General features: G+C 35.6%; 1 protein-coding gene across 3 annotated transcripts in view; it reads left to right on the top strand.

Moving 5' to 3' along the window:
* MINDY3 (MINDY lysine 48 deubiquitinase 3) overlaps positions 1-27020 on the top strand; it is a 101359-nt gene extending 74339 nt beyond the window's left edge. For all 3 annotated transcript variants that reach the window (XM_045858087.1, XM_045858089.1, XM_045858088.1), the window contains 4 exons: positions 15185-15257; positions 17704-17791; positions 22978-23049; positions 26092-27020. In XM_045858087.1, the coding sequence (XP_045714043.1) occupies positions 15185-15257; positions 17704-17791; positions 22978-23049; positions 26092-26241 (383 nt within the window). In that variant the 3' untranslated portion in view covers positions 26242-27020. The remainder of the gene's footprint in view (positions 1-15184; positions 15258-17703; positions 17792-22977; positions 23050-26091) is intronic.
* The last annotated feature ends 642 nt before the right edge of the window (positions 27021-27662 follow it).

Raw genomic sequence — 27662 nt, 5'->3', positions numbered from 1 at the left:
GCATCTGTAATCGTTAGGAATATTGATCTGTAATTTTCTTTTCTCGTAGTGTCTGGCTTTGGATCGGGTAATATCGGCCTCTTAAAATGAGTTTGGAAGTGTTCTCTCTTCTTCAGTTTTTTGACAGAGTTTGAGAAGGATTGGTGTTAATTCTTCTTTAAATGTTTAGTAGGAGTCACTAGTGAGACCATCTGGTCCTGGGGTTTTTTTGTGGTGGGAGATGGTTGATTATTGGTTCAATCTTTTTATTAATCTGTCCAGATTTTCTATTTTTTCATGATTTAGCATTCGTTAAATGGCATAGTTCTAAGAATTTATCCATCTCTTCTAGGTTGGCTAAATGGTTGATGAGTAATTGATCAGAGTAGTTGTTTGTGAGCCTTTGTATTTTTGTGGAATTGGCCATAATGTCTCCTCTTTCATGAATAATTTTTTTTCTATTTGAGTCCTCACATTTCTTGGTGGTGAGTTTAGGTGGAGGTTTGTCAATTTTTAAAAAATCTTTTTTGAGAACCTACTTTTAGTTTCTTTAATCTTTTCTATTTCTTTTCTGGTCTCTATTTAATTTATTTCTGTTTGAATTTTTGTTATTTCCTTCCTCTACTAACTTTGGGCTTTGTTTGCCCTTTTTCTAGTTCCTTCAGGTATAGTATGAAACTGCTTATTTGGGAACTTTCTTGCTTCTCAATGTAGGCATTTGTTTTTATAAACTTCCCTTTTAAACTGTTCTGGGTGCATCCCATCGATTTTGATGTGTTACATTTCCATTTTAGTTTACTTGAAGATATTTCTTGATTTTCCTTTTGATTAATTTTTGACCCATTGTTTGTTCATGGGTGTGTTGTTTAATCTCTATATATTTGTGAATTTTTCAGCTTTCCTTCTGTTAATGATTTCTAGTTTCGTTCTGTTGTGGCCAGAAAAGATGCTTGGTATGATTCCCATCTTCTTAAATTTGCTAAGATATATTTTAAGATATATTTTGTGGCCTGTCATGTGATCAAACCTGGAGAATGTTCTGTGTGCGCTTGAGAAGAATATGTATTCTGCTGCTGTTGGATGGAATGGCATGTATATGTATGTTAGGGCCACTGGGTCTCAAGTATCGTTAAAGTATTTTATTCATTATTGATTTTCTGCCTGGATAATCTATCCATTGTTGAAAGTGAGGTATTGAATTTCCCTACTATTAAATTGCTATTTCCCCCTTCAGATCTATTAATAATTGTTTAATATATTAAGGTGCTCCAGTATATGGTACATATGTTTACAGTAGTTATTTCCTCATGATGGATTGATTATTTTCATTATGTAATGACAACTTTTGCTTTTTGTTATAGTTCTTGACTTAAAATCTCTTTTGTGTGATATAATTATAGTTACCCTTGTGCTCTTTTGGTTTCCATTTGCATGGGATATACCCTTTTCGATCCTTTTGCATTCAGTTTGTGAGCATCCTAAAAACTTGAGTCAGTCTCTTTTAAGCAACATATAGTTAGGTTTTATGTTTTTTTATCCATTTAGTTATACTGTGTCTTTTAACTGGAGAACTTAAACGATTTACACTTAGATAGGTAAAGACTTACTATTGCCATTTTGTTAATTGCTTTGTGGTTGATTTGTAGTTCTGTAGCTTCTTCTTCTCTTACTGTCTTTGTAACTTGATTTTTTAAATAGTATTATACTTTGATTCTTTTTTCTTTATCATTTGTGTACCTATTAAAGGTTTTGGCTCTGTAGTTAACCATGGCTTTCATTATATGTGTTATAGTTATAATTGTCAACTTGAAGTTGATAACAGCTTCAGTTACATCAGAAAATTATACCTTTTTCCATGTCCCTAACTATTTATTTTGATATCCCAATATACATCTTTCTATATTGTATATCCATTAAAATAATGTTGTAGCTATAGTTGTTTTTAACACTTTTGTTTGTGAACCTATATGCTTGAGTTCAAAGTGATTTACATACCACCATTATAGGATTAGAATATTTTGTTTTGCTTTTGTTTTAACAGAGGTTAGTTAATATATAATATTACATTAGTTTCACGTGTCCAACATAATGATTTGATATTTATACACATTTGTGAAACAATTTCTGAAGTTGAGTTAAATCTCATCACCATACATTCTTACAAAATGTTTTTCTTCTCTGATGAGAACTTTTAAGACCTAGTCTTTCAGCAACTTTCAGATTTGCAAAACAATATTATTAACTATAGCCAATATGCTGTACATTATTGTTCCGTGACTTATTTATCTTATAAGTGAGATCATACTGTATTTGTCTTTCTCTGTCTGACTTTTTTCACTTGACATAATGCCCTCAAGGTCCATCTGTGTTGTCGCAAATGGCAAGGATTTTTCTTTTTTATGGCTGAATAATATTCTGGTGTATATGTATTGCCACATTTCCTTTCTTCAGTAATCCATTGATGGACCCTTGCGTTGTTTTGATAACTTGGCTACTATAAATAATACTTAAATGAACATGGGAGTGCATATATTTTGATGAGTTAGTGTTTTTGTTTTCTTTAAATACCCTGAAATGAAATTGCTGGATCATGTGGTAGTTTTGTTTTTAGTTTTGAGAAAACTCCATACTGTTTCCCACAGTGCCTGCACCAGTTTACATTCCCCCCAACAGTGCACAAGGGTTTCCTTTTCTCCACGTCTTTGCCAGCCCTTGTTATTTCTTGTCTTTTTGATAATACCCATTCTAATATGTGTGAGCTGATATCTCATCGTGATTTTGGTTTGTATTTCCCTGATAATTAGTGCTGTTGAGCACCTTTTCCTATAGCTATTTGCCATCTCTACCCATTTTTTAATTGGATTGTTACTTGTTTTTTTGTTTGTTTTGTTGTTGTTGTTGTTTCTATTGGGTAATGTGAATTCTTTATGTATTTTGTAGATTACCCCCATATATGATTTGCAAATTTTTTCTCCCATTTGGTAGGCTGCATTATTATTTTGTTTATGGTTTCCTTTGCTGTCCAGATGCTTTTTACTTTAATGTAGTCTCACTTGTTTATGTTTGCTTTTTTGTCTTTGCTTTGTTTGGTATGAAGTCCAAAAATAATCATCGTCAAGACCTATGCCAAGGATCTTATAGCCTGTATGCTTTTCTAGGAGTTTAATGGTTTCTAGTCTTATGTTCAAATATTTAGTACATTTTGAGATAAATTTTGTGTGTGGTATAAAATGATGGTCCAGTTTCATTCTTTGCATAGTTTTTTCTCCAGTTTTCCCAATACCATTTATTTAAGAGGCTATCCTTTTCTCTATTTCATATTTTGGTTCTTTTGCCTCAAATTAATTGACCATATATGCATGGGTTTATTTCTGGCCTCTCTGTTCTGTTCCATTGATCTGTGTGTCTGTGTTTATGCCGCTATAGTTTGATTACTGTAGTTCTGTAATATTGTTTGAAATCAGGGAATGTGATGCTTCCAGCTTTGTTTTTCTTATTCAGAATTACTTTGGCTATTTGGGGTCTTTTGTGGTACCACACACATATTAGGATTGCTTCTTTATTTCTGTGTAAAGTGCTCTTGGATTTTCATAGAGATTTCATTGAATCTGGAGATCTCTTTGAGTAGTATGAACATTTTAAAATGATTAATTCTTTCAGTTTTCCATTTATTTTTGTCTGCTTCAGTTTCTCCTATCAATGTTTCATAGTTTTCAGTGTACAGGACTTTTATCACCTTGGTTAATTTTATTCCTACGTATTTTATTCTTTTTTAAGCCATGGTAAATGGGATTGTTTTTTAAATGTCTCTTTCTGATAGTTTATCAGTTTATAGAAATGCAGCAGGTATTTATATACTGATTCCATATACTGCAAGTTTTGAATTTATTAATTCTAACAGGTGTTTTTTTTTTGGTGGAGTCTTCGGGGCTTTCACTATATAATATCATGTAATCTTACAAATAGGGACAGTTCTACTTTTTACTTTCTGATTTGGATGCTTTTTATTGTGTGGGGTTTTTATTTGTTTATTTGTTTTGCCTAATAGTTGTGGCTAGGACTTCAGTACTACGCTAAATAAAACTGGCAAGGGTGGGTGTCCTTATTTTGTTCCTGATCTTAGAGTTTGGCAAAGTTTTCAGGTCTTCACCACGGAGCTCGATATTAGCTGTGGGTTTGTTATATATGGCTTTTATTATGTTGAGGTACTTCCTTCTATACCCACTTTGTTGAGAGTTTTTATCATAAACAAATGTTGAATTTTGTCACATTCTTTTTCTGCATCTAGTAAGAGGATCATGTAATTTTTATACTTCATTTTGTTAATGTACTGTATCACATGGATTGATTTGTGGATTTGAATGAGTTTTGCATCTCTAATAAATCACACTTGACTATGGTGTATAATTTTTTTAACATATCATTGAATTTGGATAGTTAATATTTTGTTGAGTTTTTTTATACCTATGTTCATCTGGGATATTGTCTGGTAATTTTCTTTCCCTGTAGTGTTCTTGTCTGATTTTGGTGTCAGGGTACCCTCATAACATGAATTTGGAAGTATTCCCTCCTCCTCTTCTGCTTGGAGGAGTTTGAGAAGGATTGGTATTAATTTTTCTTTAAATGTTTAGTAGAATATACCAGTAAAGCCATCTGTTCCTGGACATTTGTTGATTGGGAGGTATTTGATAACTGATTCAATCTCTTTCCTGTTGTGGTTTTCATTTTTATTTCTCCATGATTCAGTTCTGGTAATTTGTATGTTTCTAGGCATTTATCTGTTTCTAGATCATCAATTTTGTTGGCATGTAATTGTTCATAACAGTCTCTGTGATCCTTTGTATTTATGTTGTTACATCTGAGCTTTCTGATATTATTGTTGTGAGTCTTCATTTTCCTGGTGAGTCTAGCTCAAGGTTTATCAATTACCCTTTCAAAATCCAGCTCTTAATTTCATTACTTTTTTCCTGTTGTCTTTTTAATCTCTATTGCATTTATTTCTCTTCTCATGTTTGTTCTTTTATTTCTTCTACTAATTTTGGAATTCATTTGTTCTTCTCTATCTAGTTCCTTGACGTAAATAACCTAACTTTACACCTCAAATAGGGAGTTTTGAATTTGACTATATATTCAACTTGACCAGTAAATTTTATAGTTTCGTATGTTTTCATGTTACTAATTTGTGTCCTTTTTCAGCTTATAGAGCTCTATGTTAGATTGGCTTTAGTGGGGAAAGTCTTACCTGGAGGTGACTGCCGAAGGGCCCGGTGAGGGTAAAATGCAGCATCTTTGGTCTTGAGTGGGTCCAGTGGTGTAATCTTTGTGCAGCTGCATTGGCTGAGGTTGACATTGGCTATGCTGCAGGGATCTTCTTTTGGCAAATATTTTAGAGATCCTGCGTGTAGCAGAGGCAGGTAGGGCTGTTGGGATCTTCCAAAGCAAAAGCTTTTGGGCCTTCCTGTTCTCACTTTTTTCCCATTGGAGGAAGTTCCAGTAGAGGGAGTCCTTGGCTTCTGGCCTGGCATGCTGGCACAGAGCAATATCAGAGCTAGGGCTGTAGAATCAGATGCATGCAGACCTACTACACTGTCTGAGTCCTGGGCCCAGGTGCACTTGCTATGGCTTGGAACTGGTGTCTGGAGGTGCATGCATGGGCAGATCTCCCATGGAACTGGGACTTGGGTCTCAGGACCTCACTGTAGGGACTCTGGCCAGCATGCATGGATGCAACAATGGCATAGACCTTGAAATGATAAGGTATAATGGTAGATCGGGGCCTGGAAGCAGGATGCAGAGTAGCATAGCCTGGCGATGGTGGTTAAAGTCTCATCTCTGGTCCCAATGGAGCAGTCACAGGTGAGCAGCAGCATGACTCCATTTGTAGTCTGTTATAGCCATGTGTCAGGATTCAGGCTTAGAGCAGTGGCAGCCCAACCCAGCAGTGATAGTTTAGAGCTGCAATATAAGACCCTCCACGGGGCTCGGGGCAGCAGGCGCTGTCCTGGTAATGATGGGACAAAGTCAAGATCAGGGGCCAGATGTGGGCCAAGAACAGTGGCAGCTCCCTCCCATGTATAGTGTGCTGTGGTGCCCCATCCCTGAGATCAGGGCACATCAGTGACTGGGGCCCCTGAAGGCAGGTATCACTGCAATGACAGCACTAGCCTCTGAGAGTGGATGGAGTTTGGGAGGGGCAAGGGGTGTGCTCTGGGCAGCTCTGTCAGTGAGAATCAGCATTGTTGAAGACTGTAGGAGACATCTGTAGGGAAGGCCGCTGCCTCTGTAGCAGAATGAGGCTTGCTGGGGTTCTCCTTTTCCCCTTGTGGTGAGCTTCCTTTGAGCGGACCCCTCCTGACGCCCGTCTGCTCTTGACTGGGGGGTGGGATGACACAGGTAATGTGCTTCCTGTACTTTTTTTCTGTGGTCATCTTCGATTTTTGAACTCTACAGGGTTTTTGCTACTTCTTTGTCATCCAGAACTTTCTCCAAGCTGGTTTCTTCAGTTTGTAGTTGTTTGTTTATTGTTTTTTTTTTTCTTTTCTTTTCTCATGTGGAAGATAAGCCCTGGGGCCTCTGAGCCCTCCATCTTCCTGGTGTCACCCTTCAGTCCCCAGAATATTTCAGTAAAATTGATTGTGCCACTTTTGAAAAGCTTATGTATATATTCCTATAATATACACTGTTAGCTAGGTTGTTTCGATACCTTTGCACTTGTGTACTTGTGTAATTATAGCTAAGGTATAATAGCTAACTCACTGACTTTTCAAGTGTAACGTTAAACCTCATCATATTTTAAATTAATTCATTGTAAATTACCATGTAGAAATTTAAGTTGTTGGAGCACTGAAGGTCTTATGAACTCAGAGTGGACTCAGTTATCTTTATGAATACACTTTATTCTGTCTTAAAAAACTTCTTACTCTTGAAGATCTGCCCTATTCGTCTCTGAAAATTTGATTTGCAGAACTTCTAGGGATAGTCATGTGCCACCTAACAATGAGGATGCGTATTGAGCACTGCACCATAAGGATGTTTCTTTTTCATCCTTGGACAAACATCATGAAGTGTGCCCACACAACCCTCGATGAGAGAGCCCGCTGCTGTAACAGTATGTGCTGTAATTTTACGTGACTGGCAGAGCAGTCGGTTTGTTTACACCAGCGTCACCACAAATGTGAGTGATGTATTGTGCTATGATGCTAGGACAGGTACCAGTCATCACTGGGCAAGAGGAAGTTTTTGGCTCCGTTAAAATCTTATAGGACCACTGTTGTGTGTCCTGTTATGTGGCATATGACTGTGTGTCTTTTCTCTTACAACTTAATAGCAGTATAAATTTAAGTTAGTTATTTTTAAGTCTATAGGGGTGTTTTCTTATATATCAAATGAGAGTAGCCAGACCTATTTCTTGAGTTATTGTGAGGTTGAATAATGTTGTGGAAAGCACTCTGCCCAATGGTTAAAACACAGTAGGTACTTTATAAATGTCAGTTCCTCTCTCTCTCTACTCAGTTTTGTTGGTGCTTGCATTGGTGATTTGACTTTGAGTTAGCTTCTTCTAATATGCATTTGCCTCAACTTAAGAAGCATACAAGTTTCTTTGCTCTTGGAATTAATAATCTTTTAAATGCCAGGCAATGTTTCATTCTAAATCTTTAAATAGGAAATAAAAAAGATTTACCACTGAATGAAACTGGCCTTAGAGTAAACCAACAACTCCGAGTCATTGCTGTGTGTAGCACCTTGAGCTCCGTCATGGAGGGTGACAAACTAATAATCATTTTGTTGACACTTTGAATCCTCTGATGGAAAAAGAAATAAATTTCTATTTCTAAATATATTTAATATATCTTGGGCTAAGAGTCAAACTTTCTGAAGGACAGTTTTCAGAAACTGTAACAAGTTAATATGAAAATAATATTGATGTTAATAGTGTAAGATTTAAAGAAATGTTGTGGTTACAGTGAATTTAGGCTGGTCAGCAAGCTGTCATGCAGCTCTGAGGAGGGAAGAGTGTGTCGGCAAAGGGAAACACACAGCAGAGAAAGTGATTATATATGTGAACACAGGTGGAAGATAGTAATTTATAAGCATGAAGTAGCCAGCAAAGGGTTTGACCTTAGTGGGAAGACAGGGAAACAGAAAACTAATTTGTAGAAGTGATGCTAGAGGCAAGAGGTTATTCGAATAACCGAGGAAATCAATGGTGATGGACTGGATTTATATTTTAAAGAAGTATATTTCAGAGAATGAGTTGAGCAGTTTCCTGTGGCATACATACTCTGTTAAGGATTTATTTAAGGTACATGTGTTCTTCCTGACACCTCTAACCCCCTTTGAGATGCTCACCTTTTCTATACCTCATATTCCAGTGGAGAGCACCACTTTGCAATCATACACATATATATACCAGTGTTTGCTGTGTTTCAGGATATGTTTCCACCTAAACTAATATTAATTACAGTAGGAGATGTAAAACCCTTACAGAATGGATATTATAAGATGAAGTACGTAAGATGGCATGATGGATAAAGTGGGTGTCTCCCCAGAGTTTCCCGTCAGGGCTCTGTAGTGCTACTGAGTTTTGATTGCAGCGGCTGGCTGAGACGTCAAGCGTATACTGTTATCCAAGCGCAACCACTACAGACCGGCCCAAAAACAAACATGAAGTTTTCATGTGCTCTGCGTTTTTAAACACACCTCCATTTGTGTCATTGGTGAGATTTTAGAAGCGAAATTGAAACTGTGAGTTTCTTGAGAGAGGGGGCATACAAGCATATGATCAAAAGATCTTAGACGATGATAATTTATTGAGTAAAGGCGTAAAGAAATGTTTTCAGAGCAAGGAGTATTCATAGACAGGCGAACTGAACTTCAAAAAAGCTAATGTTAGAATGCTGATTTTTAAAAAATCCATCAGTAACACAAAGAAACTAAAACTTAAGGTTTTAAAAGTAGGATACAGTTGTCATAAATAGTAGGTTTGTTTGCTTATTCACTTTTTATAAATTTTTTGATCATTAATGAAAGAGCAGACTTGTATTACTCATTTCTTTCTACCAATTTATAAAGAAAGTTAGAATTTCTTATATTATCAATATTAAAACTATAATCAGTGGCAATTTTTCAGAATTGAGTCCTCATAGATACATATGAAAATAAATTGGCCCTGTTTTTACTGGAGAAAGAAAATTGATTAAATAAAAATTGTTTTCATCTATTTAGTTCTGTGTGTCAGCTTGGCAGGACTCCAAGCTGAATTAAGAAGAAAGCAAGTAAAACTTGTTCAGCTACCTCAGAAAAGGTATCTTCTTCTGTATATGACTTATCATGGAGAAAATAAATGCCACTTTTTCACTTGAATACCACTATTATGGGTTAGCTATATGTAGTTCACTCTAATAGGAGGGTTAAAAGTAGAATAATTTTTCATTTTTAGTCATTTTAGTCACTTAGAAACTAATCTAATTTTTATTTTTCCCCAAACATAGATGCTCTTGTTTCAAGATTTAAACAGGTTAGATTTTCTCAGAACACTTAATATTCTTACAAGCTTCTACTTTCCACTCTTCATGTACCAGAGGCTGTTATGGGGAGAGTTGTTCTCTGTCACCTTCTTCAGTATCTTTGTAGAATAATTGGCCTAGAGGGAAGAAAAGAGAATTTGAGTTCTGGTACTGATGATTATTTTTGTGCCTGGTTGCTCCCGCCCCGGCTGCTCATGTGTCTGCCGTTTAGGTGGACCTGTGATAACCCCGTGAGCACTGTGCTTTAGGCATATTATGGACTAAATGGACCTGTGCAGGCTAATCACCATTTATAGCATTGCTACTGTGAAACTACATTTTTCAGTGTTCTACACAGGTAAATTTATTAATGATCTTTAGAAGTGGGGGCCTGTCTAAAAACAATAATAATTATGTCTGTCTTTGCACAAGACATACAAGTTATAAAGCACTTTACCTGTATGGTCACATTAAAACCTTACCTTAAACCCACAAGGTGGGCAGAGATTATCATTACCATTTTCTTAAGAAAACCAACCTTGTGACAGTTTGTAACTTCTTGAGAGCTAAAAGCTCTCAATTGGTATCAGGAGCTTGGATTTAAATACCACCTCGGGTACTCTTATTAACTGTTTGGTTTTCTTAACCTCAGTTTTCTCATCTGTGAATGGACTTGATATCTATTCTACATGATTATTTAAATACTCAATAAACTGACCATATTGTTTTATAAAAAATTTCAAAAAATGTGGCATAGAGCTTACTCAGTAATGTCTGAAGACAGAATTCTACATAGACAGAATCGGAAACAATAGAGACAGGTTTTCATACTGCACCTAGTGATTTTTTTAAAATTTGTTTTCTTTTTAAAAAACTTTCTCAGAATTACATCTCAGGAAGGAACCCTATTTGGGTGAGGAAAACAGTTTGATTTGAAAGGAGCCCTTTAAATACTATTTTTAAAGTGGCTAAAATATATTGAGAGCCATCCTTTGTCTGAATGATTTCATTGTGCTGCATTCTTTAATCTTGAAGAATAATTTTACTTATAGATTGTTTCAATTATATCAATCCTTAGACATCTAGAAATTGTCTTTTGTGTAATTCAGTCTTTTCCATGCCTTTTAACGATACCATCTCCTTCCATGCACTCTCGCTGCTTCCCTCTCCGCTCTCCCCTCCCTCTCCTCCCCGTTCTTCACTCTGCTGTGGCGCCACTGTCACCGCTCTTTCTTTCATGCTGCCCCAGCCATGGCTTTTGTGTGTCTTGCCACCATGTTTTGCTTTGCAATTTTTTTTATCCCCTGATAGAAGTGATTCTCCAGGACAGGTCAGAAATTAACTACTCACTTCTTTCTGAACTTAATACATTCAGTTCACAAAGCTGTTCTTGAAAAACCACCGTATCTGAATGGACTGGTTTGTTGAAACTTGAAGTGAGGATTAGTGTGAATAATTAAATGTAACAGATGTTACTGGGCAGATACTTGTACCACGCACAGACCCAGGCTGTGGATTTAGGAATCCCTGCCCTCCCGGAGCTCCTCACCTGCCGGAGTCAGCTGAGCAAACCAGTAGCAGTGCTAAGGCAAGGAGACGAAGGCAGGCTGAAATATGAAAATGACTTAACTTTGCCCAGGGGCAAAAGTCATGTACTTTTTTCAACAAGAGTTATATTAAATTGTAGGTATGTTATTAAAATTTTAAAATAATAGGTAAAGTATAATGTAACATTTAGTAAAACTAAAATAACTAGTAATTATTTGACTAACACAAATAGCAACTAGCTTTTAATATTTTTTCTATTCCCCATTTTCTTTTCTATTCCCAAGAAACTCTCACCTACAGTGGTTTGAAAATGTTACAGTCAAATGTTTGGCCCCAGACTCTTCACAAGCTGTTTCTCGCCCTCTGCTAGTTCCTGACGTTTGCTTTCTTCTCGAAGCACCCAGTTTAGCTCGTGCCCCGGCTAAAAGGGACCCGGCAGGCTTTTCCCCTTCAGGTGCTCCCTTGTTTTCAGAACGGACACCGTGACTGGTACTTCTCTCCGTAAAGTCTAGCTCTGATTTCTGCAGAATGATGGGATGGTTTTCTTACCCAGGAAATGACAAACTCACTGAACTGTGTTCACTCCCCTGCATTGCTAAGCCTTTGCCCTGAGGTGTTTCTCCTCGTGGCCTCTAGGAGCTTGGCAGTTCTCACAGTTTGTTTCCTGGTTTGAAAAACAAAACATCACAGATTTATTTTTAAACAAACAGCTTTTTTCCTCTTTTTCAAGTGTTTTAAAACACAATTTAACTGTATTCAATTTTTATACAGTAGCTGCACACCATTACAACTGCTGTGCCTTCGTTAGTCCTCCCTCTCAGAGTCCCTGCTCCTCTAAGCCTGTCAAAGGCTGTTTTATGTTCATTGGTTAACTTACCAATGCATCCAAGTTCTGTGTTTTCTTTTAGTGATTCTTAGGTCTGCTGACCAGTCAACAATTGTACTCTTTGATTTCCTCTGCTGTTTTTGCTGTGTATTAAGGTCTTTATCATCATTGTGTCTGTATTTCCATATTCTCTAAAGAATCAGTTGACTAAATACTAGTTTCATCTGGTTTTAGGCTTAATGATTCTGTTCTTTTTCAAGAATTTTATTAAGAATTTTTCCTGATAGGTATGATTAAAAAATAAAGTAACATCAAAATAAATGTTTCAAAGAGGTAAGCAATTTCCAGATCTCCTCTTTTAATCTTGGGTAAAGTCTTGGAGGTACTGAGAAAATGATATTACAATCTTTAGTTATAAAAGACTGTATGCACAAAATGTGCTGGTTTAGTATAGTTATTGCTGCACTGCAGAGAATGCTTACAAGTTATAAATCTCATAGGTACCTTAAAAATGTGTTGGAACATTTAAGCTTAAGGTTAATTGTATTTGAGGCAAGAAAGGAATTTTCTTGTTTTCTTAGCTGTGGTTTGTGTCTTTATTCAGCCACTTAGCTCTTTCTTGGGGGTGGGACCCAAGTCTCCGGCTACAATGAGACTAGATAAGGCTGCACTGTTCGATACCCCCGAAGAACAGGTAATGCACACTGCTTCTGTCCTGCCCAGTGGATGTCCATGATAGCCTGCATACACAGAAGCTGTTCCAGATAACTGTTCCTGCCTGCCAGTGGCCAAATGAAGCCTGTTTTACTTTTAGAGATGCTGAGCTTTTTGGCTGTGACTTAACTAAGCAAAAATATTTTCTATGTTTCAAACTCATCAATATTAGGTTTACAGAGCTTGATACAAGTTCATTATTCATTGTACCTTACACTATTGGTAACTTGACAAATTGGAATTATTCTAAGACTTCACTTTTTAAAAATTGCACATTTTTTACTACATTATTTTATTGTACTTTTCTGTCACCATTTATCCCCCCTTACCCTATTCTCCCTCCACCCATCTACCTCCCCACTATAGTCACCACATTGTTGTCTGTGTCCATGAGTTCTTTTGTTTTCTTTTTTACTCAATCCTTTCACTCCCCCAAAACCATACCCCCAGAGCTGTCAGCCTGCTCTCTGAGTCTGTCTCTGTTTCGTTTGTTAGTTCAGTTTGTTCATTAGATTATATGTATGAGTGAAATCATATGGTATTTGTCTTTCTCTAACTGGCTTATTTCACTTAGCACAATGTTCACCAGGTCTATCCATGTTGTTGCAAAGGGTAAAAGTTTCTTTTTTTTTTTTTTACAGCTGAGTAATATTCCATTGTGTAAATGTACCATAGTTGTTTTATCCACTATCCACTCGTCTACTGGTGGGAAGTTGAGCTGCTTCCATATCTTGGATATTGTAAATAATGCTGCAGTGAACATAGGAGTACTTATGTTCTTTTGAATTCGTGTTTCCCATTTCTTTGAATAAATTCCCAGAAGTGGAATCACTGGGTCATAAGGCAGTTCCTTTCTAATGTTTTTAGGTAACTCTATATTGCTTTCCACAGTGGCTGCAGCAGTCTGCATTCCCACCAATAGGGTAGAACTGTTGCCCTTTCTCCACATTCTTACCAACATTTGTTTGTTGCTTTATTGATGATAACCATTCTGACAGGTGTGAGGTGATGTGTTATTATGGTTTTAGTTTGCATTTCTTTGATGATTAGTGATTTAGAGCATCTTTTCATATGTCTGTCAACCATCTGTATGTCCTCTTTGGAGAAGTGTCTATTCAGGTCCTTTTTTAATTGCATTGTTTATTGTTGTTTTGGTGTTAAGTTTTCAAAGTTCTTTATAAATTGTGGGTAGTAATCCCTTACCAAATGTATTGATGAATATGTTCTCCCATTCAGTGGGTTGTCTTTTTGTTGATGATTTCGTTTGCTGTGCAAGAACTTTTGTTTGATATAGTCCCATTTGTTTTATTTTTTCTTTTGTTCCCTCAAAAATTGTACATTTTTAAGTACCCTAAATGAATCTTAGCCTTTTAGTCAAGGCCAGTCTGTCTTCAAATGGATAAACATCTGCTTATGAGGTTTAAGAAAACACCATTTTAAAATCGTAACTACTTTGTCTCCTTTCCTGTAGAGACAGAGTGGATGCCACATGGGGAAGAGCAGCCACACTTTATTCTGTTATTGGATTATCTTGGACATCTTGGTCTCCATGATGAGATTTTTTTAAAAGTGTCTAATCCCTGAAAGGGATATTGTGCTAGACGTTTATTTAAAGCTGAGACAGTCTTCGGGAATGAGTAAAGTAGTAGAAGAACGCAGGCATCGTACATTTAAGGGAATGAACAACTTGCTTGTTTAAAACCCCCGTGACTTTAGACTGTCCCGCAGGCTTTGTGGGTGTGTTGAGTTCTGCTTCATCACTGAGCTGGGGCCGTTTGCCAGGGCTGTTTCCTCATCCAGTCCCAGAGAAGGGGTATTTTCCATAAGCCAGTCTTTATCAACATTTGATTCTACTTTTTCCAATTAAAGCTACAGCTTTTGCTTAAACTGAAGCTTTTATAAGGATATCTTTTCTTCATATATTGTTAGTTATCTGAATATCAGTGGATCATGAACATTCTTCAAAAAGTTAAATAACATTGTGAAGACAGGAATTTATTGGTAAAGAATTATTTTAACTTGATTTCTTTTTTAAAAATATTTTATTTATTATTAATTTTTTTAGAGAGGGAAGGGAGGGAGGTAGAGAGAGACATATCAGTGTGCGGTTGCTGGGGGTCATGGCCTGCAACCTAGACATGTACCCTGACTGGGAATCGAACCTGTGACACTTTGGTTCACAGCCCGTGCTCAATCCACTGAGCTACGCCAGCCAGGGCTTAACTTGATTTCTTAAAGGGAATTTAAAGGTTCACATTATTGAAAGATATACCTAATTAGTAAATATTTGTTATAACTGAGTAGAAAAAAACTTTTATGATTTACATTTATAGGCCTGTTTTAAAAAGCAATTTGACTTTAAGGTTTCCTTTGAGTTCTCAGAAACTAACCTTGAAAAATAAATCTTTGCCTATGTGCCCAAGAGAATAAATATAAGAAAATGTCTAATAATAATAGGCATTGTACCTACAATAAACTTAATAAGCTGTTTCTTAACTCTTTATATCCATTTATGTGATCCCCCCCCACCCACCCCACTGGAATCTGATCAGTGGTAATAGCATTTCTTGAAGTAAACTCGTATCCCAAGTTGTTTCCATTTTTTCCCCAGATAATGGATTCATCCCTGATTCCCTTCTGGAAGATGTGATGAAAGCGCTGGACCTTGTTTCAGACCCTGAATAGTAAGTAAATAGGAACTGTTATATAACCAACTAAAAAATTCCGTTAAATTGAAAACATACAGTTATGCTGTTCTAAAAATCTAAGCATAGCACTTTATATAAAGCAAAGGCTTATGAATAAATCAGACTAATCAGTGTTATAGCAGAGACTTCACATACTTAAAATGAGCATCCCTTCCCACTGTGCACTTACTGTCTTGCTGAAAAATGTGCTAAAAATGTAAAATGTCTTTTTTAACAAACTAAATGTTTTTTCTCATTGCAAACCTTTTCCATTAAAAATTTTGTCCATATCTTGAGTAGTTTCAGTGAATGTAGTGATAAATCTGTATAATACCCATATTGCTAATCATCCTGCTTAAATAAGCGGGACTTTCATTAGATCAAAGATGTTTCTAGATGATTAAATTAACTGATCAGAAACTTTGTAGGTGGCCCAGAATATCAGAGAACAGAGTTTTTCAATATTGAAAGTATGGAAGTATTGCCTAACATTAATATTGTATCTTCTCACTGTTATACTTGTACATTTGCTACATCTATAACTTCCTCCATAAATTTTAGATCTTTATTATGCATGAGAATATCTTTCTTGTTGATTGGACATATGGAGATCAAATGTGGAAATAAAATAAAGATCACCTATGATCTGCACTAACTTTTGTTTTATCTGCATAATTTTTTTACCTTCTGAACATTTTTCTGACAACAAAAAACATTTAAGGAAAGGATTCAGCAAAAGCAATGTAAAATATATTGATACACATAGTTTTTAAAACTTGACCCTATTCTGTTTTTAGGTAAATCAGGTATTTTCTTTGAAAGTGTGAAATGCATATATACATTTATAAACCAGTCACGTTTGAATTAATATCTCAGTCTTACTGTTGAGAGCTGTGATGTTATCCAGTCTTAACAGACATAATTTGCTGTTTCCAGCTTAAAGAGGAGAAATTCAGAGGGCATTTAACTGGTCTGATAAATGGAATAATAGCAATTAGTGTGTTTTTTCTAAACTGATTTCCAAGTGGAGACTATCTTGTTTTCATTGCTCTAATTTGCAAAAAAAGAATTGAATTCAGGTATTTTTGGTTACTGCCAATTCTTAAGACAGGAAGGAGGGAAAAGGAAAAGTTATTTTTTTTTTCAAATTCTTACATAGATAGCTATACATTTTCTACAGCCATACGTCAGTACTTGTTTGCCTCAGAACTTGTCAAACCCTATACTTGTTGCATTTTGACGAGAAAAAAATGTTCCAGCACTCAGTGCTTGCTGGGGTCTTGTTGCACTTGTTAGAACTTACATGAGTCACAATGCTGCCCTGCAAGAAAAAATGCTTTATCACTTGTCTCTTGAAAAATGTCTCTTGAAAACTCATCAGTTTCAGCACTCGTCAAGGTTCTGGAATGAATGGACCAGTACTGAGGTACCACTGTACTTAATTTTCCTTGTTTCATCAGAATACATAACATACCTTGAATAAAATTAGTACAATTTAGTCAGATAGTTTTTCTAGAAGTAGCTAAAAGATTAGACTCAGTTATTCACTCTGTAATTGGGACTAGTTTGTAATACATGATGGCCCATAAATTAGCAGGGCCAAATTTAGGATTAATAACTTAAATGTATTACATGTACTATGTTTTGCCTTTATTTGTTTTATGTCATAACCTTCTGCCCTTACTCAGACCCTTTAAAATGTCATGTCCTTTGCATGTTTAATAATAAGGTGGACTTAACTTGGCATTTATTGTTTGGGAGATAAAATCCTTTAAACTACAGTCTGCTATTTCTTTCTGCCTTCTTTCTAGTCAAACTTAACACCTTTCACCAGCCTAAATGGTAAGGGCTATGCAAAGCACTGTCTAGTTGAGGCTGTTCCTGCAACAATGAAGTACCCACCACTTGCTATAATTCCATATACCTTAGCTCTTTGAGAATTGTCGTTACTTCTTTAAACTTCAAGTTATATTACCTAAGAATTTCAAGCCTTCACCTCCTTCTTTTCTTAAAAGTAAGCTTTTTCGGAGATGTTTTTGATTATCTGATGCACCACTTCCCTTGACACTGTTTCTTTTTCCTCCTTGAGCTTAGTTTAAGCATTTTTAAGTTAAAAGCCTCATTTGTTAAAATTGGGCATACCTATGAAGCAAAGAGAATTTGCCTTTGTGAGATTATAAGCCTGAGTTTTAAAATTACTTTACCTAATAAGGAGCAATATTCCAAAGTCATCGTCATCATTTAAATTCTAAATAGTAACAGATTATTCTAGTTTAAAAATAACCAAGTTTTGGCAAATCAGATGTCATTAAGAGGCTAAAAAGAGCAGTTCTTAAGATTTTTGGCAGTCAAAGTGTTATAGTACCAGTAATTTAATCACGAAAGAAGAAAAACAAGCTTTTTTTCCTTTGGTATCCACTATTTTTTTCCTCTCTCTCCACAGTATAAATCTCATGAAAAATAAATTAGACCCAGAAGGATTAGGAATCATACTATTGGGTCCATTTCTTCAAGAATTTTTTCCTGATCAGGTAACATAGTTGAAGAAATTTACTTTGTTCTATTGGGATGATCATCTGTGATTGTTTTAGCATTTTTTCTCCTACTCATGTAAAATGTTCTGACATGCAGATCTGAGACTAAAAAAAGCAGTATTATGTAAGTACTTGGCGGTACAGAGAGGATAGAAGGGTGTGTGTGTTCCAGCACGGTCATACAGAACTTCGAGGTAGAGGAGTGGTGGAAGATAGTGTATGCCCCAATATGCACACATAATGATACTGTTTTTCTAAAGAAAGGATAAAACTGAGCAGTATGGGGAGTAAAAAGAGAAAGACTCTTTATCCACTGTCACCCCTGTTTTCCTTCTGTCAGGTAACTAGTGTCAGTAGATTCGTGTGTATCTTTTTAGAACTTTCTAGATGCTAGAAAGAAGGTAAAGGAGTCTATATGTAGTGGGAGCTCCTTTTAGTGAACTAAGTTCCAGGAGAATTTTAGGTGAGTCAAAGAAAAACCTTTGAGCAGAGCTGTGCTGTTTCACGTTGGGACATGCTTTCCACTGGGACATGTTTTCCATTGAGCTCTGATAGTGGCTCAGTTAATAAGAATCTGTGCTAGTCTCAATACTCTTTTGAGTTATGTGTGCATCATTGGCAAGCCATTTCTACAGCCTATACCTGTCTTTTCTTGTGTTTTCTTATTTGTGTGAAGGATTTGCCATAAACCAAGTTATTTAGCTAGGTATATTCTGATCCCTTCATCAGATACTACCGTAATTTAAAGTTCATTGTTTTAATAGAAATGCCTATTTCTGTTCTGTCTCTATTATAAGAGAGATGTATTGTCAAGTAAAAAAAAATCCAAAGTATATAAAGAACCCATACAACTCAACAGCAAAAAAACACCAAATAATCCAATTAGAAAATGGGCAGAGGACCTGAACAGATACTTCTTTTAAAAAGACATACAGATGGCCAACAGATATATGAAGAGATGCTCAATTTCACTGGCTATTAGGGAAATACAAATTCATGCAACAAGGTTCCACCTCACACCTGGTAGAATGGCTGTAACCAACAAGACAAGTAATAACAAGTGTTGGAGAGGCTGTGCAGAAAAAGGAACCCTCATTTACTGCTGGTGGGAATGCAAACTGGTACAGCCACAATGGAAAACATTATGGAGCTTCCTCAAAAAATTAAGAATAGAGTTACCAGATGACCCAGCAATCAATCCCTCTTATGGGTGTCTACCCAAAAAACTTAAAAACATTTTTTTGCAAAGATACATGCATCCCTATGTTCACTGCAGCATTATTCACGGTGGACAAGACATGGAAACAACGAAAGTGTCTGTCCATAGATGACTGGAGAAAGAGGATGTGGTACTTAACACTATGGCATGTTACCCAGCCATAAGAAAAGATGAAACACCGCCATCTGTGACAGCATGGATGGACATTGAGAATATCATGCTAAGCAAAATCAGTCAGTCAGGAAAAGCTAAGAACCATATGATTTCACTCATATGTGGGATATAAAACTGAAATTCATAGACACAGACAACAATATGGTGGTTACCAGAGGGAGGGGGGTAGAATGGGGTAAAGGGAGCCAAATATGTGGTGATGGAAGACGATCTGACTTTGGGTGGTGGGCACACATGCAACGTACTGATCATGTACCATAGAAATGCACATCTGAAACCTAAATAATGTTATTAACCAGTGTCACCCCCCAAAATTTAATTATAAAAGGATCATTTAAAAAAAATAACAGTGATAAAAAATGTTGAGAAAAATTATTCAATATTAACATAATTATTAATTTGATATCTCATATATATTATCTTTAACAGAGTAGACAATATTATTAACATTTAATCTGGGCAACTAAAAAAAGAAAAAGGAACCCATATTTTCCAAACGTCTATCTGTGAGTAAAGAGTGAGGGAAAATTCAAAAAGTAACTAAGGATATCACATTATAGCTATTAGACTTTTAAAAGTTTTGGTAAATGCTTCATCCAAAAATAGATTTTTTTCTGATATTGTTAACAAGACTCTTAGATTGTGATATCATATTTGCTCATACTGCCAACTGCTAGGATGTTTTGAAAAGTTCTTTTTTAGACTCTAATACTATGTTTTAGATATAATAAATGTTTAACAAATTTTAGCATTTTAAACTTTTTAGACAATAATGCTAATTTTAATTTGTTTCAAGACTGCTGTCAGAACATTTTAGAGAAATACTGGTTTCTTATAATATAAGGCAATAAAAAGATAATTGTTTTTAATTTAATTTTGGAAAGATTTTGAAAAATCATTAGGAAATGTAAACAAAGTAAATACCAATCATAATTATATTTAGTTAATTACATGATATTGCTTATAATTCTAAGAACTTAATAGTTCAAGAAATTAACTTTTAATTTTAGCATTCTTTGAGGTAATTAGAGAATTCTAGGCTCCTTCTCTTTTACAGGTGATAGATTTTATCATTCGGTTATTCTGTTTGTTCTCTCCAAGTCCATGCCTTAGTGATTGTTTATTTCCTGCCATTATTTTTCTGAACAAACTCAGCATCTGAACCTACTCATCTCATTGTTCCTGTGTAGTTCATGCTCTTTCCTCAACCAAAGCATGTTACTCTGCTCTTGGTTTCCTGTAGAGTCATGAGTTCTCAAAGTGTGGTCTCCAAGAACTTGTGTGAAATGCAAATTCTCAGGTCCTCCCCTGACCTTGTAAATCAGAAGCTTTGGTGGTGGAGCCTAGCAGTGGGTTTGAAGGCCCTGCGGGGGATTCTGATGTGACCTTGCCAAAGTTTGAGACTCACTGCTTTTAGAGACCTGTCACATTCCTACCTGTTCACTCCCTGTGAGAGCTCAGACCTCTCTCAGTGTCCCAGAACTTCTCTGATCATAGCTCATACCACTGATGTCCTCTTTCTCTGTAGTCACAAATGTAAAATGACTATCACTCATTTGGGCCATTGTTCATGTACTGCTTTGTACTAACAGACCACTATAGTGATCCTTGGTAAATATTTAATCAATCAGGAATACATTAAGTCAAAACTAGAGTCAGAAGGACAGCCAGGAAGATATGTAACTTCAATAATCTTTACAGATGCTTAGAGTAGGTGCTATGGAAGAATATTTCTTTGCTATGAAACAGAGGCAGGGGGAAAATTTTTGAAATATTCATAAGCATTTAAGTCAATTTGTTTATAAGAATAGCAGCAGCAGCTACCATGTACTATGTGCCAGACACTATGTGCCTTATAAATTAGGTGATATTTTTTCCCATTTTGGCAATGAGTAGATTCAGGATTAGAAAACTTAAGAAATTGCTTAAGATTATACAGCTAATAAGGGACTGATTCAAGAGTCCAGTGTAGGTCACCTGACCCTAGAGACTAAGCACTTTACCATTTCGGTAAACTGCCTTTTGATACTTCAGCACTTTATGCTAGTTGTTAATGACTAGACCTAGAGAATTTAAATTGTATTCAACCACAGTAAGTATTTATATTGTAAGTTAAAATACATTAACTCTGAAAATCAACAGCCAAATTATTTATCTAAGTAAATAGTTCACTGACTCAGTATATAATTGAGGAAATGATCAAATAAATTACTGATTTTTCTATTTGTTGTGAAGCATTGTTAGTAGGATAAAGTTGTAAGAGAGCTTGGATTTTAGGTGGGAATATAAGAATGAAGAGTTAAAAAATAAAATTTTAAATAAGCTCTCAAAATAACAGCTGAAAAGATAATACCAAGTAGTATTTCCAAATTAATTTTTGAGAAAGTTGTTATAAAGGTCTCAAATTATAAACAGGTGTATTTCTGTAAAGAAAACTTTACAGAAAAAGTAAGGTTTGAACCAGGTCTTGAAAATGAGAGAAGAGAAAAAGGCATTTGAGAGAGAAGTAAAAAACTATCATAAATATGCAAAGAACAAACAACAAAAGGTCTTTTCATGGAAAAACGAGTAAAGTGTTCACCTAAGATGAGAATTCAGAAAGGTGATAGTTGCAGATAGGACTGAAAAGGTGGATTAGGTCCTGTGTTTTAGGAGTCTTGGCTGCAAATCACAAAACTCCAGCCTGCACTGACTTAAGTGGGAAGGACAGATATGAATTGGCAGGAGTAGTTCAGAGGATTTGAACAAGCATTGAAGGCAGCACTAGGATCCTCTAGGACAGGGTAGTCTCTCCATCTTATATTCTTCCTCCCTCCAGAGTATCTACGTTCTTTCAGCCTATTGTTTTCTGGGAAATGGAAGCTACCCGCAGTTGCCAGGAACTCTCTTCCCTTAGTTCCAATTGGAAAAAAATTCTAAGGAGGGATGCTGGCCCAACTACGTCACATTCCCATCCTTGTATCAATCACATATGGCCAGGAGACAAGGGATAGGCACAGGAAGACAGCCACAGGTGGAAAATGGTTGGAGCCAGGCACCTTCAGTGGACCAGACCATCTATGAGTGGCCTTGAATGCTAGGTTAAGAGAGTTGTACTTGATCCAAGGTGCAGACAGCAGGAATGTGCTAGTAACTAAGAACCAAGGTGAAGACAGTAGGAATAATACAATTAGTTTTTCTGAAAGTTTGTGTAATGATTTATACAATATCCTTTCTTTACTGAGTGTTAGAAAGTCTCTAAGTATTATGTGTTTTCATTTCTCGCAATGCTATCTTCACTACTTAAAAGTTCATGACATTCGAATGATATTTTGAGGGATGGAAACCCCTAATTCAGTACTTTGGACCAGATTGGTCTATATGTCTTGTGGTCTGAGCAAAAGTGATATTCCTGCCTTTTCATACTTGCTGAGAAAAACAAGTTATTTACACAAGAGAAAAAAGTCAGAGATGTGTTTTAGTAAATATTTTTGTGTTTTAGAACCTTGTTCTTTTTTAAAAAGTTATAGTAATACATGCAAGTAGTTAAAGTGTAAAATAGAGTAGTGCAGAAGGGCTAACAAAAATCAACACTTTCCTACTTTCCAGCTTCTTCTCGAGAAGCAACTGTTTCAGCTTTTAGATTTTCTGGTAGTGAACCACATAGGTCAGAGTTTCTTGTTTTATCAAGTGATTCTCCCATCAAAGGATAAGGATTTAAGAACCTCACGTTTTACTGTCAATTGCTAATTAGAAATTGCCTGATGTAAAGATATAATTCAAAGTTTTAATAGTACTTTATTTCTAATAGGGCTCCAGTGGTCCAGAGTCGTTTACTGTTTATCACTACAATGGACTGAAGCAATCGAATCACAGTGAAAAGGTATAATTCATTCATAGTGATTTGTCTTCACTTGGGTTGACTAAACAAGTATATGAATATGTGTTTGATTTTCACATTATATGTCACAAAATTGCTACCTAAGGAGATTATTCCAAGAGTCTCTTTTCTGTAACAACATATTTTAGAACTGGTCATATTTTGATTTAACCACTGAGATCTTTATTGGAATTTTGGAGTAATAGTCTCACTGTGATGAAATAACTGCATCTCTAAAAATGTTGTTACCCTTGTCTATGTGAATATTACTAAGTCAACATTATAGTTTTAGTCCAGTGAAAGTTACTGATCCATTTAAGTGAAGACATGGGTAATAGATTTTTGTCTGAGAAAAATATTTTTAAAGGATTTAAATTAATAACGATAAGTATGGTGTGTATATGCCCGTTTTACAGAAGAGGAAACTGAAGTGCAGGGAGGTAAGCAACTTGCTAAGGTCAGGCAGCCAGGAGATGGCAGAGCTGGGACTGAAACTCAAGGGTCTACCTGCGAGCCTGCACTGCAGCCCACTGTGCTTTGCGGCTTTCCTCTGTGAATGCACCGACAAAGGAAGGCTCCAAGGTGACTCACTTCCGATGTCCTCTCCTGGTATAATCCGAAAGTTGGTTTCCCTGATCCACCCTTTTTAATTAAGTATTAGCTTTGTCTCCATATATGATATATCTGTGTTGGCATTTATTCAAGTAGCAATCACAGTAGATATAGCTAATATTAGACGGAATGAGGCCTAACACATGATTTTTATTTGAAACAATCATGCTGGTTTCATAATTGTCTAAATTAAGGATGGCTACAGAAAACAGATTGTAATATACACTAAATACATAATTTTAGTTAGAGCAAATCCAAAACTCAGACTTATATTCCTAACAAAATATAAATTAGGAGTTTTATTAAATTAGGTCTAAAGACCTCTCTAGAAGAAGATAAGTTACTGATATGTACATAGTAAAATAACAAATTTGTCAATAAGAAAACTTGGGCTATTTCCTGGTATGTGTCAATGAGTGCTTCGTGTAGATTTTAAAATTTGACATAGCCTTGTTCATAGGAGGTACTTTTGAGTCACTGATTACTTGCACAATCCCTGCAAGGTAGGTCAGTCAAATATTGTCCGTATTTTACAGATGAGGCATCTGAGACAGGGAGCTTAAGTGACTCACCCAGGGTCACACAGGAAGTCACTGGCAGAGCAGGGATTGGAACTGAGTTCCTGATTCCCAATCCTGTCCTTGGTCACGCTACCTGTGTATAGTAAGTTTTCCAATCATGCTCGTGACAAGTGTCTGACATACTAACAGAGATCTGAAATTGAAGGTGAAATGTTAAAGTGACTGTAGTGTATAAGAACTATAAGGTAAAGCGTGTTTGTCATTAAGTTGCAGAGGTATAATGGTATGAAGTTACTTAGGAGCTAGAAATATGGTAGATTACCTAGTGAGATACTATTAAAAATATCTGAGGAAACACAAGGAGAAAGCCGGTCAGGTGGGAGGGAGCACGATCCAGCAGCCGGCTCAGACTGGCTCAGTCCACCAAGGTAGGTCACACCGTACTTTGCCCAACCAGCTCTGCTCTAATCAGGATAAAATTTTTTTCTGATACTCCCCTGCCAGTTTGTATTTGATCTGATCATTGCCACTGCATATAAAGTACCTGGTTAGTTTTATGTATCAACCTTTCTCTGATTTTTTTTCTGTCATGACATCCTTTTAAATTTTTTCTCCATGATTTTTCATTCAGTTAATTATAATGAGTTATATTCTTTGTAGACAACTTTTCATTTTACTTGGGGGAATTGAAAAGCATGAGTTATAGTTTTAATAGTAAATTTATCTCATCAAAACTAGGAACAAGCTAATAGATTAACCAAAATAAAGATGAAAAAATATATTTTGCTTTGAAGTATGTCTTTAGAGCTTCCTTAAAAAAGGAGTACATTGATGAAACCAAATTATCTTACCTACTAATACAACATACTCTATTCCTGTATTGATTAAGGAAATGCTCATTTAAGGATAATAATGTGATTTCTTTTGGTTCATTAGTCAAGTAGCTTCTGACTTTTATATTGGAAGAACATAATTACAATTGTGTATCATCAGCTATTGAATGTGTAAAAATAAGTATATGTACTTTGGAAGAAGGCAGTCTAATATCTGTTTTTTTTTAAATTAAACAATCAGACAAAAAGAAATTAATGACTGAATGGCTTAATGTACACAGTGAGCCCTTACAATAAGTTAGGTTTAAATAAGTTTCATAGATACTTCTAAAAGATTTTTATTGTGAATTAATCAGAATAAACATTTTCTGAAACCCACCTGCTAGTTTATATTTGGTATGATCATTGCCACTACATATAGAGGACTGGGTTAGTCTCATATATCAACCTTTCTGTTTGATTTTTGTTTGTCCTGACGTCCTTTAGAATTTTTTCTCCATTATTTTTCATTCAGTATAAAGTACAATCATGAACAACATTTCACAAATATTCAATAAAACAGATAGCAAATTTCATTGTCAAACATCCAAATTGCTTTCAACTCTGGAAAATCATTGCTTAAATTGAAAAGAGAAAATTAAGTTTTTAGACTGTTCTGTTGTAGCTTTTCATTTCGTGAGGCAGTGGGATCATCTGAGTGCCTCAATATTAAAACAGTAGGAACTATATAAATTGTTAGGTAAATAATTTCTTCCAAGTTGTGTATGTTATTTGAAGAATAGTTCTTCTTTTATCTGAAACCATGTGTTTTCAGATCTTTTAATGCTTTTTTTTTTGTGATAAACTTATCATCTAATAACCAACTGGTCACCTGGCAGTAAAAATTTGTTTCTTCATCTTGTTTCCAAATTTATGTTCACATTAGTCACAGATATTCTTGCTTATAATTCCTATCATAATAAAATTAGATAAAGTTTCATATGAAACAATTATTTGCTAGCCTATGAAAAATTTTGTACCCCTCATAAAATTTTGTTGAGAATATTGATTTACCTTGGTGGCTTTATTTTGTTAAACAGGTAATGTATGTGGAAGGTACCGCAGTTATTATGGGTTTTGAAGATCCAATGCTACAAACAGATGACACGCCTATTAAACGCTGTCTTCAAACCAAATGGCCATACATCGAATTGCTGTGGACCACAGATCGCTCTCCTTCACTTAACTGATTTGCATAAGTGTTTAAGGAAGACTGTAATAGCAGATGTTGAAAGAGGGATTCGAGATTGGCAATTGGCTATACACTGGTATTACTGACTAATTGTAAATAACATAAGAACACATTTTCAGTGTTTAAGATATGTTTAAATTATTTATGTTAAAGGTTACCCTATTTTAACTCTATGTGAAATTAAGCTTTAATCAAAGTCCACTACTTTTACAGTCAGATAATTGGTCATTTATCAAATTAACAAACATCTGTTTATTACTATAGCATTTGTATAATGAGTATCAGTTACTATTTATAAACTTCTATTTGGGGGGTTTATTTCATTTAGGCATATTTTATTGTTTAAATGATTCTGGCTTGCAATATATCTGCCTCCACATTGAAATGCAGGGGAGTTTAAAACTGAAATAGGGAAACACCATTAGAAATATTGATAAACAACAATTTATCCACTTGGATCATTTGACATTTGGCTTAGCTCTGGCATGTTTATAAAAAGTAGAAACTATAAAGGAACACTACCATTTATTCACAGATATATAGAGAATGTATTTTTTAAAAAGATAGGAAAGAGAATCTGTTTGATAGTCTTAACACTGTTAACTTTCACTGTATTGCCAAATACCTTCTAAATATGTCCCAACAGCCCTGTAAGCCAGGTTTTTTGTAAATTTATAAATATGATAAATGCATGAAAACATCTGTCATTACATTAGTATATTGCATTATTTATTACAACCCTAGTCAATGGCCTAAATAAACTTTTTTTTCTTTAAATGTACACTTGCTTTTTTTTTTAATGGTAGTGTCTCAGAATAAACATACTTTTAAATGTTTTTGACCAGAAACCCTGAGAGCATGGCATAGAACAAATATCTAATGGACTCATACATTACCTTGAAAAGAAAACCAAATGCTGTGCTTCCCTAAGAACTGTGTTACTTGCTCAGACAGAAGAACTAGAACCTGAGTGGTAGAACCTGGGTGGCAGCTGTCTGGACCAGTGGACAAAAATACAGAAGCCAGTCCCGTTTATCTTAGAGAGAGATTAAACTTACTCTGGTAGATCTCTTGTTCAGCAATATGAAGTGTGAATAGCTACTTTCTTTTACTTTTATTTGTTACACTTTTTTTTTATTGTTGTTCAATTACAGTTGTCCTCATTTTCCCCCATTACTCTCCCCTGCCCTACCCACCCCTACCTCCCACATTCAGTCCTCCATGCCCCCCGCCCATTGTTTTTGTCCATGGGTCCTTTATAAAAGTTTCTGACAACCCTTCCCTTTCTTTCCCCCATTATCCTCTTCCTCCTCCCCTCTGGTTACTGTTTGTTCTTTATTTCAATGTCTCTGGTTTTATTTTGCTTGCTGGTTGTTTTGTTGATTAGAATCCACTTATAGGTGAGATCATATGGTGTTT

The sequence above is a fragment of the Phyllostomus hastatus genome, unplaced genomic scaffold, assembly GCF_019186645.2.
Source record: "Phyllostomus hastatus isolate PE091 unplaced genomic scaffold, TTU_PhHast_1.1 phas_scaffold_1674, whole genome shotgun sequence".
In the NCBI taxonomy this organism is placed as follows: domain Eukaryota; kingdom Metazoa; phylum Chordata; class Mammalia; order Chiroptera; family Phyllostomidae; genus Phyllostomus; species Phyllostomus hastatus.
This window is presented reverse-complemented; position numbering and strand designations above follow the sequence as displayed.